The sequence below is a fragment of the Vigna unguiculata genome, chromosome 1 (genome assembly GCF_037176805.1).
Source record: "Vigna unguiculata cultivar grain cowpea cultivar isolate G323 ecotype 2 chromosome 1, ASM3717680v1, whole genome shotgun sequence".
NCBI lineage: Eukaryota > Viridiplantae > Streptophyta > Magnoliopsida > Fabales > Fabaceae > Vigna > Vigna unguiculata.
The window spans coordinates 3530330-3546518 of record NC_140792.1 but is presented as its reverse complement, the minus strand read 5'-3'; the positions used below and the strand labels follow the sequence as shown (position 1 = coordinate 3546518).

Sequence of the window (16189 nt, the reverse complement as noted above, 5' to 3'; positions counted from 1 at the left end):
GTCACAAAAAGGCACTTTGCATCACAACACACACATGTGAATAGTAACATAATGAAAATTGGCGCATTAAACATGGACCAATAAACCAATATGTGAAAACAAGACAAATGTACAAGTGGGGATGATAGAGTTGTATATTTAATTTATTTTTTTCTAAATTTTACAAAATCATCATTTGATAAAAGCTATAAAAAAATTAATTTGACAAATGCATTGTCAAGAAGTTTTTATAAGAATACAATGTAATGAAATAATTAGACGTAACTTTAAGTTGACTAACATAAAAAAACTTTGTAAACCTAAATTTGGCAAAACTTTCCTTCTTTAATTAGTTGTTTTCAAATATATTAAAGAAAGAAAAATTTACATTAGATGTTTTTATATTGGTTTGTCTAAAAACTCAAGTTCCACTAGCAAACTAATGTTGCAAAGTAGTAAGTGAGTATTTTTGGATTATTGTCACCCTTGACTAAAAATTTAGTATTCTTTGAAAAACAATCACTTATAACTAAGACGAGAGTTTTTTGGAATGTAATTACTTCCAAGTAAGAATAAGTATTCTTTGGAACACACTCACTTTTGTCTAAGATTGAATATTCTTAGAACATATTCAGTCTTGACTAAGACAACTTTGATTTTATAAAGCCTATGATTAAACACACACAAAATTACCATCTAAATGAGAGTGTCCTAAGATGGATACAAGTTCAATAATACTCTTTTAGGTTGCTAAGTGATGGGAAAAACAACAACACAACCAAAATACTAGATAATGGATAATTTCTCCTAACTTGCAAAAATCTATGACGATCAACAATAATAAAATGGCAACAATAATCACAATTAAAGAACACACCAATTTTACCATGGAAAACCCCTCAATTCAAGGGTAAAAACCATGGGTTGTCCAGACCAAATAAATCGCTCCATTATAATCAAAAGAGTGTACAAATGAGTCTTAACAAACTGCACAAACAAGTGCTAACATGCAGCCAAATAACAAAGCATCAAATCTTGCTAATTGAAGAACAAAGTGAGAAAAATCCCTAAAAACAGAGCTATTGTGCGGGACCAATATCTCAAACTCGAGACATTCAGTTGACGATCCGAACGGTCATAATGAAGAATCATATGTTGCGAACCTTGTGTCAAAGTTTCAGTCTGATCCAACGGTTAACGAACCCGCAATCGTCAATTTACCAAGATTGCACAATGTGAAAAATCTACAGAATTTTCTCCCCTTTCTCTCTTCTTCTTGACTACGTTTTTGGTCACTCAATGCTCTCACACTCTACTCTCTCTCACTTATCCTAAGTGAGTCAAATGGGTCTAACCAAGTATATGGGCCTTAGCATAGTTGGGAGTCCAAAGTTTGGGAGCCCAAACCAACACTAAGAAACACATAAAGTGCTCTTTTTATAGCTAAGACAATAATTTCGTGAAGATTTTAAGAGCTATGTTTGTAGTTGTCAACTTTTCTTCTTACGGATCTTCTATTTATTGAGGATGAGAACTTTGGAAGTCTTTTTCTTCTTCAAGCTTGTGTTTGTCCATATTCAAATAGGTAAATGCATTAAAAGTTCGTCTTGCAACATTGAATTCATGTTTAAGCAACATTTTGATTTATGTATGACTTATTAAATAATAATTTTTATACGCATGACTGTATCAAGTTGATGGTCTTTAGCGTTGACATTCAATCCATTTCATAAATTTTTTTGGTGTGGAATAATTTTAGTGCTTCCTTAAAAGATCTTAGACTTCTTGAAAGATAAATACAAAAGATATTTTCTACAATCTGAAATATTTAAAATATTTATTATGTTACATAATTGAGAAGTGTGTAATATTTTATAAAAATTCTTTTAATCTATCGGTCAATTAAAAAACATATATTTAATAATTTTGGTTTTTATTTGAATTGAATTTCTACTTTTGTAAAAATACTTAGATGTAATTAATTATGTTAAATTAACATTAATTTTGTTTGAAAGTATCATTTGTCAAAATCTAAATCTATCACTTATCAAAATCAAACTCTTCGTGACACTTTCAACCAGTTTTAATATCAATTTAATCAAAATGACCATATTAAATCTTTATTACAAAAACATTGACTCAATTTAGTTTTTTTTTTAAAATACATATCCAATTGAGTGAGAAAAAAAACACAATAAATAAAAAACACCAAATTTCTAATTAACTCTAAAATGTAATTATTTACTTTTAGAATATATACATTTTTAGTTTCACGTACTCTCTCAAATTTTATATTTAAACATCATATTTAAATAATAATAAAGAAGATAATTGAAAAAGTAAAAAAAAAAAAACCACAAAGTTATTAGTGGATTTTTCTTAAAAGTGTTATTGTAATTTAGTCTTTTCAAAATTACTCATTGATAAATTCCTGATTATTTTAATTAGTTCTTATGTCATGAAAAAAATACTGAATAAACAAAAATTGTGAAGACGAATACCATGTGACACAGCCTTGCAAGAGGATTCGTTGACCCAAACATGAAAACATGCACACCACAACCTCAAATATTGGAATAATGCAGATTATATACATATATACATATATATATATATATATATGTATATATGTATATGTATATATATACCTTCTCTTTGGGACAAAACATGGCCTCTGAAGAATGGGAAGCATTAAAGCAGAAAAGATTTGAGGAAGACTCAGATGAAATAACTCCAACAAGGGGGAAGTGGAACATTTTGTTAAGGTAAGTTCTTAAATTTTAATCGAATATTATATTTTGTAATAGAACTTATTTAATACTTTTGGAAAGATTAACTTTATTTTTGCTGACATTTTATTATGTAATTTTATTCAAATATTACTTCAAAAACATTTTTTAGTTAAGTTTTTATTTTAAAGAATATTCTTTAAATAATTTTATTTAGTTATTTAAAAAAGTGTTGTCAAGTATATATGGATACCAACATGCATAAAAACTAACGTATTCATTTGGAATCTTTTCGTGTCCATTTTCTTAAAAAAAGTATTGAAATTATTCATATATATATATATATATATATATATATATATATATATATATATATAGTGGCGGAGCATAAAGGGGCAAGCGGGTGCCACGACTCCCTCCCAATTTTTTTTTTATTTTTTTTTCATTATTTTACATTTAATTATTTTTAAATATTTTAAATAATTTATGTTTTTTAAATTAAATAATATTATATTCAAAATTAATAAAAATTAAATTAATTATTTTTTATTTATTTTATAAAGTACAATAATAAATAATAAAATATAAAATTAAATATATAAGAAAACAAAATTATTAAGATGTTTTTTATTTTCTCTCTTAATTATCTTTTGAGTTTTTTATATGTTGTATTATTCTTTTATGTTTATTTTTTTTTGTTATTAAAAAAAAGTTAGGCATAAACTCAGTATTTCTATCCTCATCTTTTTATATTTTTTCTTCATTAAATAAATAAATAAGGTAACTTTCTTTTGTCTCACTTGATAATAAACTATTTCTTTAACATTTAGTATTATTTTTTTATCTCATGACCTTTTTGTATATTAATTTTTTATTAATATAGAAGAAGAAACAATGTACTATGTGATTTTTCATAGTCAATTTTTAATTGTAACTTGATTATCATAGTTTTTTTTAGTAATTATGTCTCTCAACTTTTGATTAGATTATGATAAATTATTTTTTAGTCTTAAACTTATTTTCTAAATAGGTATATTAATGAAAAATAAAAGAATAAATTTATTTTTTAAAATTGATAGAGAAACTACTGGTGAAGATGAAAATATGATAATATAGTTATTTATCGCATAATAATGAAATGAAAGTTTGTGAATATTTTTTGAATCAAATGTATGTTAATAAAACAGAAGATGAATATTTTGCAAATAATATGATTATTTACATCGAAAAAAGTTAACTGAAAAATCTAATTATAATCAATTTCCATGAGTTCAAAAATATGACAAAAACGATAGACATTCCTTTAGATTGTGTAATTTCTTTGATAATTATATATGTACTAGATTATGTATTCATTTTTATTGAATTAGTCACAAAAATATTAAATATATAAATTTTGAGTATATTATTTTAGCTCTCCCAAAAATTTTGGTGAAGATCTGCCATTGTATATTATATATATATATATATATATATATATAGTAAATTATAGTATTTATAGTAGTATATTTGACTGTTTGTGACATGTTTTTTTCTTTTCTACTAAAAGGTAATTTTTTTCTAGTTTCTCTTTAGTTAAATAGTAAAAATGTATTATAGTTTACATCTACCTTTTTTACATTCTTCCAACCATATCATAGAGGGGACATAAAAGCACTTTTTAGGGTAAAACACTCCCTTTTTAGAGTTTAAATTGCTCTGACAATAATACAATGATAGTTTAAAAACTTTTAGCTCGGACAAAATTGTATAGATTTTAATAAATAATTTAAAAATCTTGTTAATGATAATTTTTAATCAAATAAAAACAAACTTACATGACTAACTCTTATACTGTCATTTTCTTTTTATTGCCTGTCTTCTTCTCGTTCAATATCTCACTTCTTTTTCTAAAGAATCATGACTAACTTTAATAACGAAAAAGAGAGAGAAAAAACCTTCAAAACTTGTAACATTTTCTTTTACTCCCTCACATCTTCCACCGCTCATTTCTTTTTATAATTAATCTTAAAAAAAATTTGGTTAATGATAGATTATTTTCTTTCAACTACTTCATTTTCTATTTACGATACTGAATTCAATTTATTGCTTCATGAATCTAATTTATAGTCTTATTTAAAACTTTGGATGAGCAAAAAATTCATTCCAAATAATACTATTTCAAGTTGTTCTAAATTTAGCAGTAAATTTATGTTAGCGAATACAAATATAAAATGGATAATATATATATATATATATATATATATATATATATATATATATAAATATATATATATATATATATGGTCTATCCTTATTTTAATATGTTTTCCTTTTTTAAAATATATTTATTAAAAAAATTATTTTCTTTGTTGTCTTTAGATTTTTTTCTCTTTAATTCTTATATATTATTCTTTTTTAATTATACAATGTTATTCATAAATTTTATTCAGATTCTCATGACATTTTAACATTAAAAAAATAGATATTGTAATTGTTGTGAGATTTTAATTATTTAAAATTGTTTTATTATAATTGTCTTACTTAAATTAAATTATTATATACTATTTTAACATTTAAGTAATTTTAATATATTCATTAATATTTCATGTTGAATCTTTCGTAAAACAATGTTTTTTATATTATGATTCATTACAAGAAAATTATTCAATAATAATTAATTTTAAAGATGAAAAATAATAGATATTTTAGATACCTATTTATAAATTAAAAATTATAGATATTTAAAATAGTTTATATTGTAAATAAAAAATTGTAATTATTTGGGAGTTAGAATTTAAATTAGTCTCTAACATTAGTTACGATCTTGTTTATCAATAGATTATTGTCGAAATTAGTCTCAAATTTATTATTTAAGGTTAATTTAAACATTAATTCATTTGTAACTAAAATCTTTGTAGATAATACTAGAAATCGTTTTATAATCTAATTCACAAACCAATTATAATTTTATATTCATAATAGTGATTATTTTAGATATCAATACTCTTTAGAGTTTATAAATCGGTATCTAAATTAGTGATTTACTATTTTTTTTAATCTAAAATTGGTTACTATTTTATGATTTTTGTGATTTGTTTTTCACAAAAAATATTTAAGCAATATTGAAATAATAACGAAATCATAAACTTTACTTTAGCTGGATAATACATGCAAATTCACACCCACCTTGTCAACCCTACTTGAAAAAACTATATGATAGAAATTTTATAGCTTTAGTTGCATGATTATCATCCAATTAAAAGTAAAAGAGCTTAGAGTTAGATATTTTTTTCCATTTTAATTTGTTTTGATATAAATATCAGAAAGTAAACAAAAATAGATTGGAAAATGTCTATTTATGGTAGTAGTTGAGGAATTGATGTATCAATGTGTGTTGGATAAATATACGTTGCTTTGTCATGAACAAGATTCAACTCGCCCCCATGAAGCGCGTTCAAGTATTTCTCTATGAACATCAAAGTTCTATGGTCGGTAAAACATTCATCTCAACAACAATTATCCTACTTTTTCCATTCACTTTTCATACAAATTAACATAAATTCACGAATAAGTTATTGAGAAATCCTTATTTACTTTCCATTATTTCCAATTCTTTTTGGCTTTTTAGATCAATTATATCAATTATATCAAATTTCACCGTTTATTCTTCAAAGTATATTATCAACTCCAATTTCATCAATGTTTCAAAATCTTCCAATTCTTTGTGTTGCTAACAAAATTCAATTCACTAACTATGTTTTTTTTTTCTTTAATTTGTGACAATGTTTCTATTTGGTGTAGAGAATAAGCTGCCATTGAAGAATGCCCAATTTAAGATGAGAAAGGAGATTATTTAATTTGTAAGATTTTCTATACATTCGAAAAATAATTTTCTTTTCTTGTCTTTTTTACCATTCTTATTTAATTGTTATTTGTTCATGTTTTTATGTTTCTTCATGAAATTTGCAGAGGAGCAGTTGACAGACATAGCTATTCCAATGTTATAGCCTCAATTTCTTTTGAATTGGTTTTAAATATTTAAAAATGGAGATGTCTGTTCAACGAGAACCTCATAATACCAATGGCATATCCGGTAAAATATCTTCTTGTTCCATTTTTTTTGTCTTTTTAACATTGATGTGTTATACAAGAAAATTGAATTAATTTGAATATGATATATAGTATTATTTCACTTACCTTTTTTTCATTTTCATTCTTCTCTTTTATTGAGTTATGAGTGTACACAACTTTCTTCCTTCAAGGAACTAAGATTGAGTTCGTTTGTATATGTTGTTCTTCTCCATTCTGAGATAAACAATTTATGTGAAAAACTAAACAATGGATAATACAATTTTCTTTCTCTTAAGGATCTGAAAAATCCTATTCTTACAAATAGTGTAGAATTAGAATAAATACTTTAAAAAAATAAATACAATTTCTTTTCGTATAGAAAATGTTTTCTCTTCCTTTTCTGGCGTTTACAAGGTAATGCTTTATATATATATATATATATATATATATATATATATATATATATATATATATATATATAGTTATAATTAGATTTATTAGTAGTTAGTTTTGTTGTAGCTAGTCAAATTAAGAGTGCTATCGAAGACAATTAGAACATTTAAAAATTAATGAGACACAAATCTATAGTTTCATACTATAATATCTTATAGTATTTGAAGTTCCACATCGACTAGAGATAAGACAATTTCATAATATATAAGTGAGGTACAAACCTTATTTTACAAGTCAATTTTGTGAGGTTGATGTAGGTTTAAAACTTCCTTTTAACATATAGTATACTAAACTCTTTTATGGATATTGACTTTAGGGGAAAAATCTAGAAATAACTATAAAGTTTTAGATACTTAGTCTTTATTATATTAGCTAGTTAGTCAAATTTCGTAATAGTTACTTGTCATCTTTATGAAAACGAGTTTTAGGCATATCTAAATGGCTAGTGACTCAATTATTGCACGTAATCAATAATTGTATTCATTCTTGTTTTTGTTGTGTGCTGTTCATTTTTGTTTGAAGTGTTTACTTTCAATAAACAACTTTTTAATTGTTTTTTAGTGGTCAATGAACACCTCGTGCACAACATATACGTGATACTATTAATGTCTCAATTTATTATTATTATTATTAGGGTTAAATATGTTTTTACTCCTTCAAGTTTTAGTGAATTTTAGAATTAGTTCTTCTTCAAAATTTTATACCAATTTAGTCCTTTATTTTTAGAAATGCGTGAACTTATTCCTTCTTACCAAATTTTGTTAAATTTATTTAACATTTTAAATGTGTTTTATGATAATATTTGAGTTAACATTAAGAATCTTGTAATTGATGATAAGAGCATATATGGTTAATTGTAGGATCAGGATCAGGGTCTTGTCTTTATGATCTGTTTTGTTCAGAAACACCTAATCTCAATGCTCTCAATTTAAAAGAACGATGGCTGTCTTCTGGTGGTAATATACTTCATCTTATTATGTTGTTATGTTGAATAATCGTTAGTTTATTATGATGTATGGAGAGACCCTCTCAATAGTTTTAAGAAATTAGATATTGAAATATAGGATATTACAATAATTAAATTTTACTTATTTTATAAATATTTTGTTTGAATAGAGTAACTAAATATTTTACACTTTAATTTTTGTATATAGTAATTAAAATTTTCTTTTAAGATAAAATTTGGTATTAAAATATATATTTTAAAAATAAAATATACAAAAAATTGTTAAATTTAAATGTTGAAATAATATTTAACAATTTTTTTTAATACGCATATGTATATAATAATGCGTATAGAAAGTAGAGTTGTCACTTTGACCTAGCCAACCTTGGTTTACATCGGTCAAAGTCAAAAAGTCCACAAGACAAAATAACCAGATACAAAGGTCCACATGGCTAACAAAAGCCAAAATAGTCCATTTGGGTCGAAGGTGATGAGTCGACTCGAGTCGAAGATCATGTCGAGACGGTCCAGGTTAAATGTTGACTTGAGCCATATTAATATGAAAGTCAAGTAGAGTTGGTCCAGGCTAAAAGTTGAGCAAAGTTGGTCGAATCAAAGAATCAAACCAAGTCGGACTGGGTCGAAGGTTAGGCCAAGTCAACCTAAGACAATGGTCAACTCGAGTCGATCGAGTTGAGAAATTGAGTTGAGACGGTTAAGATCGAAGGCTGAGTCTAGCTGATTAGGTCCAAAAGTCAACTTGAGTCAGCCCGAAAGAAGGTCAATTTGAGTTAGCCTAGGCTAAAGGTTGACTCAAGTTAGTTGAGCCGAAGAATTAAGTTAAGTCGGTCCAACCAAAAGGTTAAGCCAAGTTGGCCTGGTCCAAACTGAAGGTCGAGGCAAGCTGGTTAGAACCGAAGGTTTATTGTACTCAACCCAATCAAAGGTTAACCAATGTCGACCTTGTCAAAGGTCAACCTGAGTCAACCTAGTGAGCCAATAAAATGAAGGTTTCCTTAGAAGTGAGTTGGGGTTAGTCCATAGGTCATGGGTCAAATTGACATCAAGAGAGTGACTAATTGTCAAATTTCAATTTTTTTTGAGTGAATTTTAAATTACATTATTTTACTTTTTTGAAATACCATTTTAAAATTCTTAAATTTTCATTTTATTTTAAAATTTTGTTCATCCAAACAACTCATTTTATTTAAAAAAAAATTCAAATTCACAAAATAAATGAAGCAATCTATTAATTGTCTCATCCAAAACACATTGGTAAGGGATGAAACACATTATAAGAGATGGTGTTAGAAGTGGGCTTTAAGCCTAACTTACTTATATACTATGAAATTGCCTTATAGCGAGTGGAACAAAATGTCCAAAAAATCTCACTAGTATAGGGTTTTTTTTTAAACAATGACTCTGATACCATATTAGAAGTGTGCTTTAAATCTAACACAACCCCACAAAACTGACTTGTAAAGTGCGGTTTGCACCTCACTTATATATTATGAAATTACCTTATCTCTAGTCGATGTGGGACTTCCAAATGGTGTTAAATAAATATTTGGAGATTAGGTTTTTATCATTTTAATTTTTTAACTAAATATATTTTGGAAATAGAAAATTATTATTTATTTTATTGTTAGAAAAAATATATGATGATCTTATTATTATTGTAGTTTTCAAATAAAGTCATACAAAATCATTTCATATTTCATTATTGAAAATTCAAAAACTACATGAAAAAATAATTTCCGACACAATGTAAAGTTTTTATGAATGATAAGTACAAATCTCGAAAGAATATATTTTTAGTAATCAATTAAGATGTATGAAATTATTAAGTGTAGCCTGCAAACTTCAATTGACAAATAGGTTAAGATTAACTTAAGCATGAAGTACATTTATTTACAAAAACAATATTATCAACCAAAATTTTATGAGATTGAAAAAGGATGACATAGAAAACTACATGAGATTATTTTCAACTATGATTTTCATAATTAAAAGTTATAAGCTTATATACTAAATATCATAGTATAGTATAAGAGAAGGAAAATTTATTACCTATATAAATTTCTTTCGATCATATAACTCAAAAAGGACCCATAAAACTAGCAATGAAGTTCTCACTCAAGGATAAAACAAAACAAAATAAGATTAGAGACGTTATTATATAAAAAGAAGATAATTTATACTAAAATAATAAAATTCCCATAATTTATAACTAATATATATATATATTTTTTCATTTCCGTGTATGTACAAGGAGGACCGCAGAAAAGATTAGACAATTTGATGCGTCAAGCTGGGAACAGGTATTGTGCCGATTGTGGATCATTGGAGCCAAAATGGGTGTAAGTATTCATTTTTAAAGAACTCTATTTTATGCTCAATTTGTTATTTTCTTTTTCTCGTTCTTGTTATGTTGTTTTTATTAAATTTTATTTCAAATATCATTATAAAAATTTTGATATTTTGACATTACACTCAATTGACATTGAAAAGTTCAATTAAAAATGTTTTATTAACATTTTTTTATTGTCCTTCCATCTTACCTTTAAAATATTAATTTTCATATATTAAAATTTCTAATATATTTTAAAATATCAAAATTAGTATAAATAACATATTTCAACTCTGCAAAATAGAAAAATAACGATAAAAAATTTAACCAAAAAATTCAAATTATTTCAACTATCATCTGTCACCATAAATTACTCCATTAAACAAAGTAAATACGAAAATCAAAAACACCCATAAACTTATAATCGAACAAAACCATCAATTTTTCATCGTGTTGAAATATCCCAAATTAATTTGAAAACTCCTATTTCACCTTTAAGTTTTACGATTTATTATGTAAATTATTGATTTTCTTTTTCTCTCTCCCGAGGAAAGTTTGATCTTTTATCCAATTTCGAATGTGAGAATACTCGGATATTATTCTAACACAATCTTTTCCATTTTAGGTTAAAAATTCATCGGAGATAAAATTAATTTATAATATATAAGAAAAGTGCAAACATTATCTTTCAAAATAGTTTTGTAAGGTTGAAAATGTTTAAAGTTTACTTCTTAACATAATATTATATTTTCTTAACATGGTATTATATGTATTAATTAAATTCTTTATTAGTGAAATTTGTTATTTGTTGGGTCTATTCTGTCAATTGCTATAAGACCACCCAATAATATATAATTCTAAGCTGGTTTTGTAAAGTTAAATTATGCTTAAAGTTTACTTCTTAACATTGTATTAAAGTCAGAGATTAGTCTATTCTGACAAAGTTTGTTGTATCTATTGTTCTACCCGCTATCAGATGACCAATTAATGTCTAATGTCTAATTCCATACTCAAGATGTATGTCTCGAGTGAAGAAATGTGTTAAAAGTTTTACATTAGAGATAATACCAATATATATATATATATATATATATATATATATATATATGTGTGGAAACCTTGCTTTACTGATTTTGTAAAGTTAATTCAATCTTAAAATTTACTTTATAACATTCTATATGTTTCTAGATCACTAGACGAATGAACAAATAACATCTAGGAAGATAAAGCATGATAAAATTTTATTGATAATCAAATTAAATGTGTAAAACCAAAAAGTCATAGTGTTTGCATTTAAATCTATCCACACCATTGGTTGAATATCAGGTCTATAAGCCTTGGAGTTTTTATTTGCATCAAATGCTCTGGAGTACACAGAAGCCTCGGTGTCCATATATCCAAGGTAATTTATGAAGATTAATTATTTTTTATTGAAATAAATTATTACGAGTATCTATAGTTGTAAGTAGAAAATTCGTAACAATGATTAATTTGACATGAACACAGGTTCTTTCCCTAAAGCTAGATCAATGGTCGGATGAACAAGTTGATGAATTGGTGAAATTGGGTGGAAATACAGTAGTGAACAAGAAGTATGAAGCTTACCTGCCAAGTAGCATTAGAAAACCAAAACCTCATTCTTCCATCGAAGAACGCTCAGATTTCATTAGGTAATTGAACAACCACACAATACATGTCAATTTGAAGTCTCTGTTGAATTTTTCTGTATTGCTTCTCTGATGTGTCTTCAAAATATATTCGAACACTAATTTTGATGTATTAAAGTATATTAAAAAGATTTTTAAAATACCAAAATCGGTATATTTGAATGCTCAACAAAAAATAGAACCAAAACATCTAATAAAGAATCTAACTCTGATATTGTTGGAAATCTTACATCGACTAGAGATAAGGTCAATTTACAATATATAAGTGAGATCCAATCCTTATTTTACAAGCCAATTTCGTAAAGTTGAATTAGGCTTAAAGCCCCCTTCTATGCATGCATGCAAAATTCATAATTTAGTTGAAAACTGCAATTTGATATTATATGCAGGAGAAAATATGAGTTTCTGCAGTTTGTGGAAGGTGATGAGAACATGTCTTGCCCCTTCATACCATCCAATTCAGGAAGTTCATCAGATTCTCAAATTGGTTCCTCAAGACTTCAGTCCATACGAGAAAAAAAACAGTATTCTGATAATAAACAACAAACTAAACACCGTATTTGCAGAACATTTCGAAATAGTCGGGGAAGAAAAGAAACTCATGACTTTAGGTCTTCAAAGAAGAGCACCTCATTGGTAATGATTCATTTTATTACCGTTACCTATTTCAATATATATGTCAAATTAACATGGGGTAAATACAGTTTTAGTCTCTAAATTTTGATATGAAATTAAAATTTGTCTTTGTCTGACATTTTAATACATTCTGATTCTCAAACTTTAAAAATAAATGGATATAATTCTTTTAATACAATTATATTAAATTTTTTTGACATGCAACTACGTTTCTTATTCGACATTAAAATGAAAATGTGTTAAACAGCGTAAATAATTCAAATGTTAACATAATTTTTTTGTTTTATTCTAAGCTTTTTTGTCATGCAAACACATTTTCTAACCGACATTGAAATGAGAATGTGTCAAACGAGATAAATAACTGAAATATTAACATAATTTTTTTTATTTTATTCTAAGCTTTTTTTTGTCCTTATTATAGGCAGGTATGACTGAATTTGTTGGGTTGATAAAGGTGAATGTGGTTAAAGGAATTAATCTTGCTGTTCGTGATGTAATGACTAGTGATCCTTATGTGATCATATCCCTTGGTCACCAAGTGAGATTCTTCATCTATAAACTATTACTTCACACCATTCATTCATTCATATATACATTTGACACCTTCAATATATCTTCTCTTAAATTGCAGTCAGTGAAGACTCGTGTCATAAAGAACAATTTAAACCCAATTTGGAATGAAAGCCTAATGTTGTCAATTCCTGATAACATTCCTCCTCTTAAAATTGTAAGTTCAATATCATTTCCTTATCCCATGAAAAGTAATCAAACATGTCTTTTGTGAATAGATTGATAGATTAGGCTTAATAGTATTTTTTCTTCTATATTTATATAAATAATGATTCAATATTTATATATTTTCTATTTATTTTTAACTTAGTGTTCCTATATTTTTTTAAAAAACTCGATGTTGTTCCTATTTATAAACAAAAAAAAAATTTCAATATGTTCTTTTGTGTTAAATCATCATTAATGTCGTTTGGAGACAATGAACTCACATCTACTAATGCAATCACTCACTCTTTTTATGGGTTTATTGTCAAATCCCAGGGACAAAAAGAAAAGAATGACGTTAATGTTGATTTAATGGAATGGATCATATTGAGTCTTTTAAGCCAAAATAAAAAGAGGAAAAACATTGAGTTAAAAATATGTTTAATTAGTAATTTGGTTAGTATATTTAAATCATTAATTTTTTTTTTTCTTATATTTGTTTCTTATTCAATTGAGTCTCTATTTTGTAAAAAGACTCAATATGACTCCTTCCATTAAATTGACGTTAACACATTTTGAAAGTGTTACATGTCAAAATCTAGGTTAAAAATGAGTCAAAAATGAGTCAAAGTGTCAAAAATGAGTCTTCTTTTACCTTGGATCCCGTCTGATTCTGATACGGGTCGCCTTCTAAGTAGAAGATGACCTAGATTTTGACATGTGACACTATAAGAAAATCACTCATTAACAACCAATTTTAATGACAAAAAAATGTTAGTTACTATAGTGACCAATTTACAAAATAAAAAATTATCAGTTACTAAAATAATCACTACTATGAATAACAAATTATAATTGGTCTCTAAAATTTAACTACCAAGGTTTTGGCTACCAAAGAAATTAGTTTCTAAATTAGTTTCTAATTAATTAGTGACCAATTTAATGATCAATTATAATTTTTTATTCATAATAGTTTTAGTAACTAATAATTTTTTATTTTGTAAATTGATATCTAAATTGGTCATTATAGTGATAAACAATTTTTTGTCACTAAAGTTATTTATTATTTAAGATTTATCTTATAACGTGACAGACCAAATTTGAACATGCGACACCTCTAAACGTTGTTAAAGCCAACTTAACAAATGGAACCACATCCACTCTTTTTAAAAAAACTAGGGACTCAAGTGAGTAAAAAAAATATAGTTATCAAATTGAATCAAATATCTAAATATAGGAATAAGATTACTAATAAAGCCTAAAAAATTGAATAAAAAATATATATTGAATCATGGCTATAAATATAGGACAAAAAAATGTTATTAAGCTATAGACTAATATAGTTATTTTAGCAATAGAGTTCATAAAATTTGATATTTGATGTGGTGTGATCTTGTGATAATTTTTCCAAATAAGTAAGGTATAAATTTGTGAAATGTGTGAGATAGTGTTTGTTGATGAAGAAGAGTTACTCTTGCCAAAAATGCAGATTGTGTATGACAAAGATACTTTCTCCACCGATGATTTTATGGGTGAGGCTGAAATAGACATTCAACCTCTGGTCTCAGCTGCAATGGAATATGAAAAATGTTCAGCAAGTGGTGACAACACTCTCATTAAAGATGGCATAATCTCCCTTGAAAATGGCAAAATCAAACAAGAGGTCTCAGTCAGACTCCAACATGTTGAGAGAGGTGTGTTGGAGATTGAACTTGAATGTGTTCCTTTAACTCAGTAGTTAAAGAAACCTACTCAAAAACACTATTTGGATCATTCATTACCTCACCATACAAAACTGTCAATAGTAGCTTATCAATTCGTTTTAATCTTTTTACCTTATATTTCATGTTATCCGTCAAATTTAATTCCTCAATTAATAAAAATATTTAGAAAAATATACATGTAGCATTGCCAATTTCTTAATTATTATTATCTTAAAAAAATTCTTAATTGATCGGATCGATTAATCTAGGTGACAAATTTTCTTACTTACTCTACTAAGATAATTTTTGTGCAATATATGTGCATTCCAAAGAAATTCGAGTAAGCCGCACTTTCTCAAAAGAGAATGTGCATCGCATGGATCACTTGGAAATGGATTTCCTAAAACTTCATGCACTACAAGAAAATGCTTCGATAACAACTAATTTTAGTAATTAAAAGTTGTTAGTTATTATAGTAATCAATTTACAAAATACAAAATTATTTGTTACTAAAATAGTTACTATTATAAATAAAAAATTATAATTTGTCTCTAAATTGGTTTCTAAAATTTAGTTATCAAAGGAAATTGGTCACTAAACATTAACTACCAATGTTTTTGCTATCAAACGAATTTGTTTCTAAATTAGTCTCTAATTAATTAGTGACTTTATTTATAATAGTAATTATTTTAGTAACCAATTATTTTAGTAATTACAATCCATGTGCATGCACCAAGAGTGGTCAAAATGGCAAATCACAAATAATGCCATGTCAGGTAAATGTTAACGTCAGATAGGATACAAAAAATCTTGGTAACCCAATCTTTAGCTAACTAAACTAAACCAAGGGAGAATTGAAACAAAAAAAAAAATAGTGTATTTTAAACTAAATGCAATAACTAAACTAAACCAAGGGAGAACTGAATTTTAAACTAAATGCAATCATTACAAAATGTTAG

At 25.9% G+C, this 16189-nt stretch overlaps 1 protein-coding gene across 4 annotated transcripts; it reads left to right on the top strand.

Annotated features, from left to right (window-relative positions):
• Positions 1-2648: 2648 nt before the first annotated feature.
• On the top strand, positions 2649-15426 carry LOC114163783 (putative ADP-ribosylation factor GTPase-activating protein AGD11). 4 transcript variants are annotated; one of them, XM_028048101.2, is made up of 11 exons: positions 2649-2744; positions 6492-6550; positions 6660-6783; positions 8075-8170; positions 10433-10520; positions 11837-11912; positions 12017-12180; positions 12567-12813; positions 13235-13351; positions 13445-13540; positions 15017-15426. In XM_028048101.2, the coding sequence occupies exons 3-11, from the start codon at positions 6735-6737 to the stop codon at positions 15263-15265; spliced, it is 1182 nt and encodes a 393-aa protein (XP_027903902.1). In that variant the 5' UTR covers positions 2649-2744; positions 6492-6550; positions 6660-6734; the 3' UTR covers positions 15266-15426. The 4 variants fall into 4 exon arrangements, with proteins under 4 accessions (XP_027903902.1, XP_027903911.1, XP_085523266.1 ...); XM_028048110.2 differs by lacking the exon at positions 2649-2744 and adding an exon at positions 6088-6178; XM_085667137.1 differs by lacking the exon at positions 2649-2744 and adding an exon at positions 6190-6363.
• Positions 15427-16189: the final 763 nt, after the last annotated feature.

What these genes read in the sequence shown, in the direction of transcription:
- LOC114163783 (XM_028048101.2), top strand. Translation starts at nt 6,735, where the DNA reads ATGGAGATGTCTGTTCAACGAGAACCTCATAATACCAATGGCATATCC. An exon ending in TCATTGGAGCCAAAATGGGT is followed by an intron (nt 10,521 to 11,836) that starts GTAAGTATTCAT and finishes GTTGAATATCAG; the next exon opens with GTCTATAAGCCTTGGAGTTT. An exon ending in TCATATCCCTTGGTCACCAA is followed by an intron (nt 13,352 to 13,444) that starts GTGAGATTCTTC and finishes CTTAAATTGCAG; the next exon opens with TCAGTGAAGACTCGTGTCAT.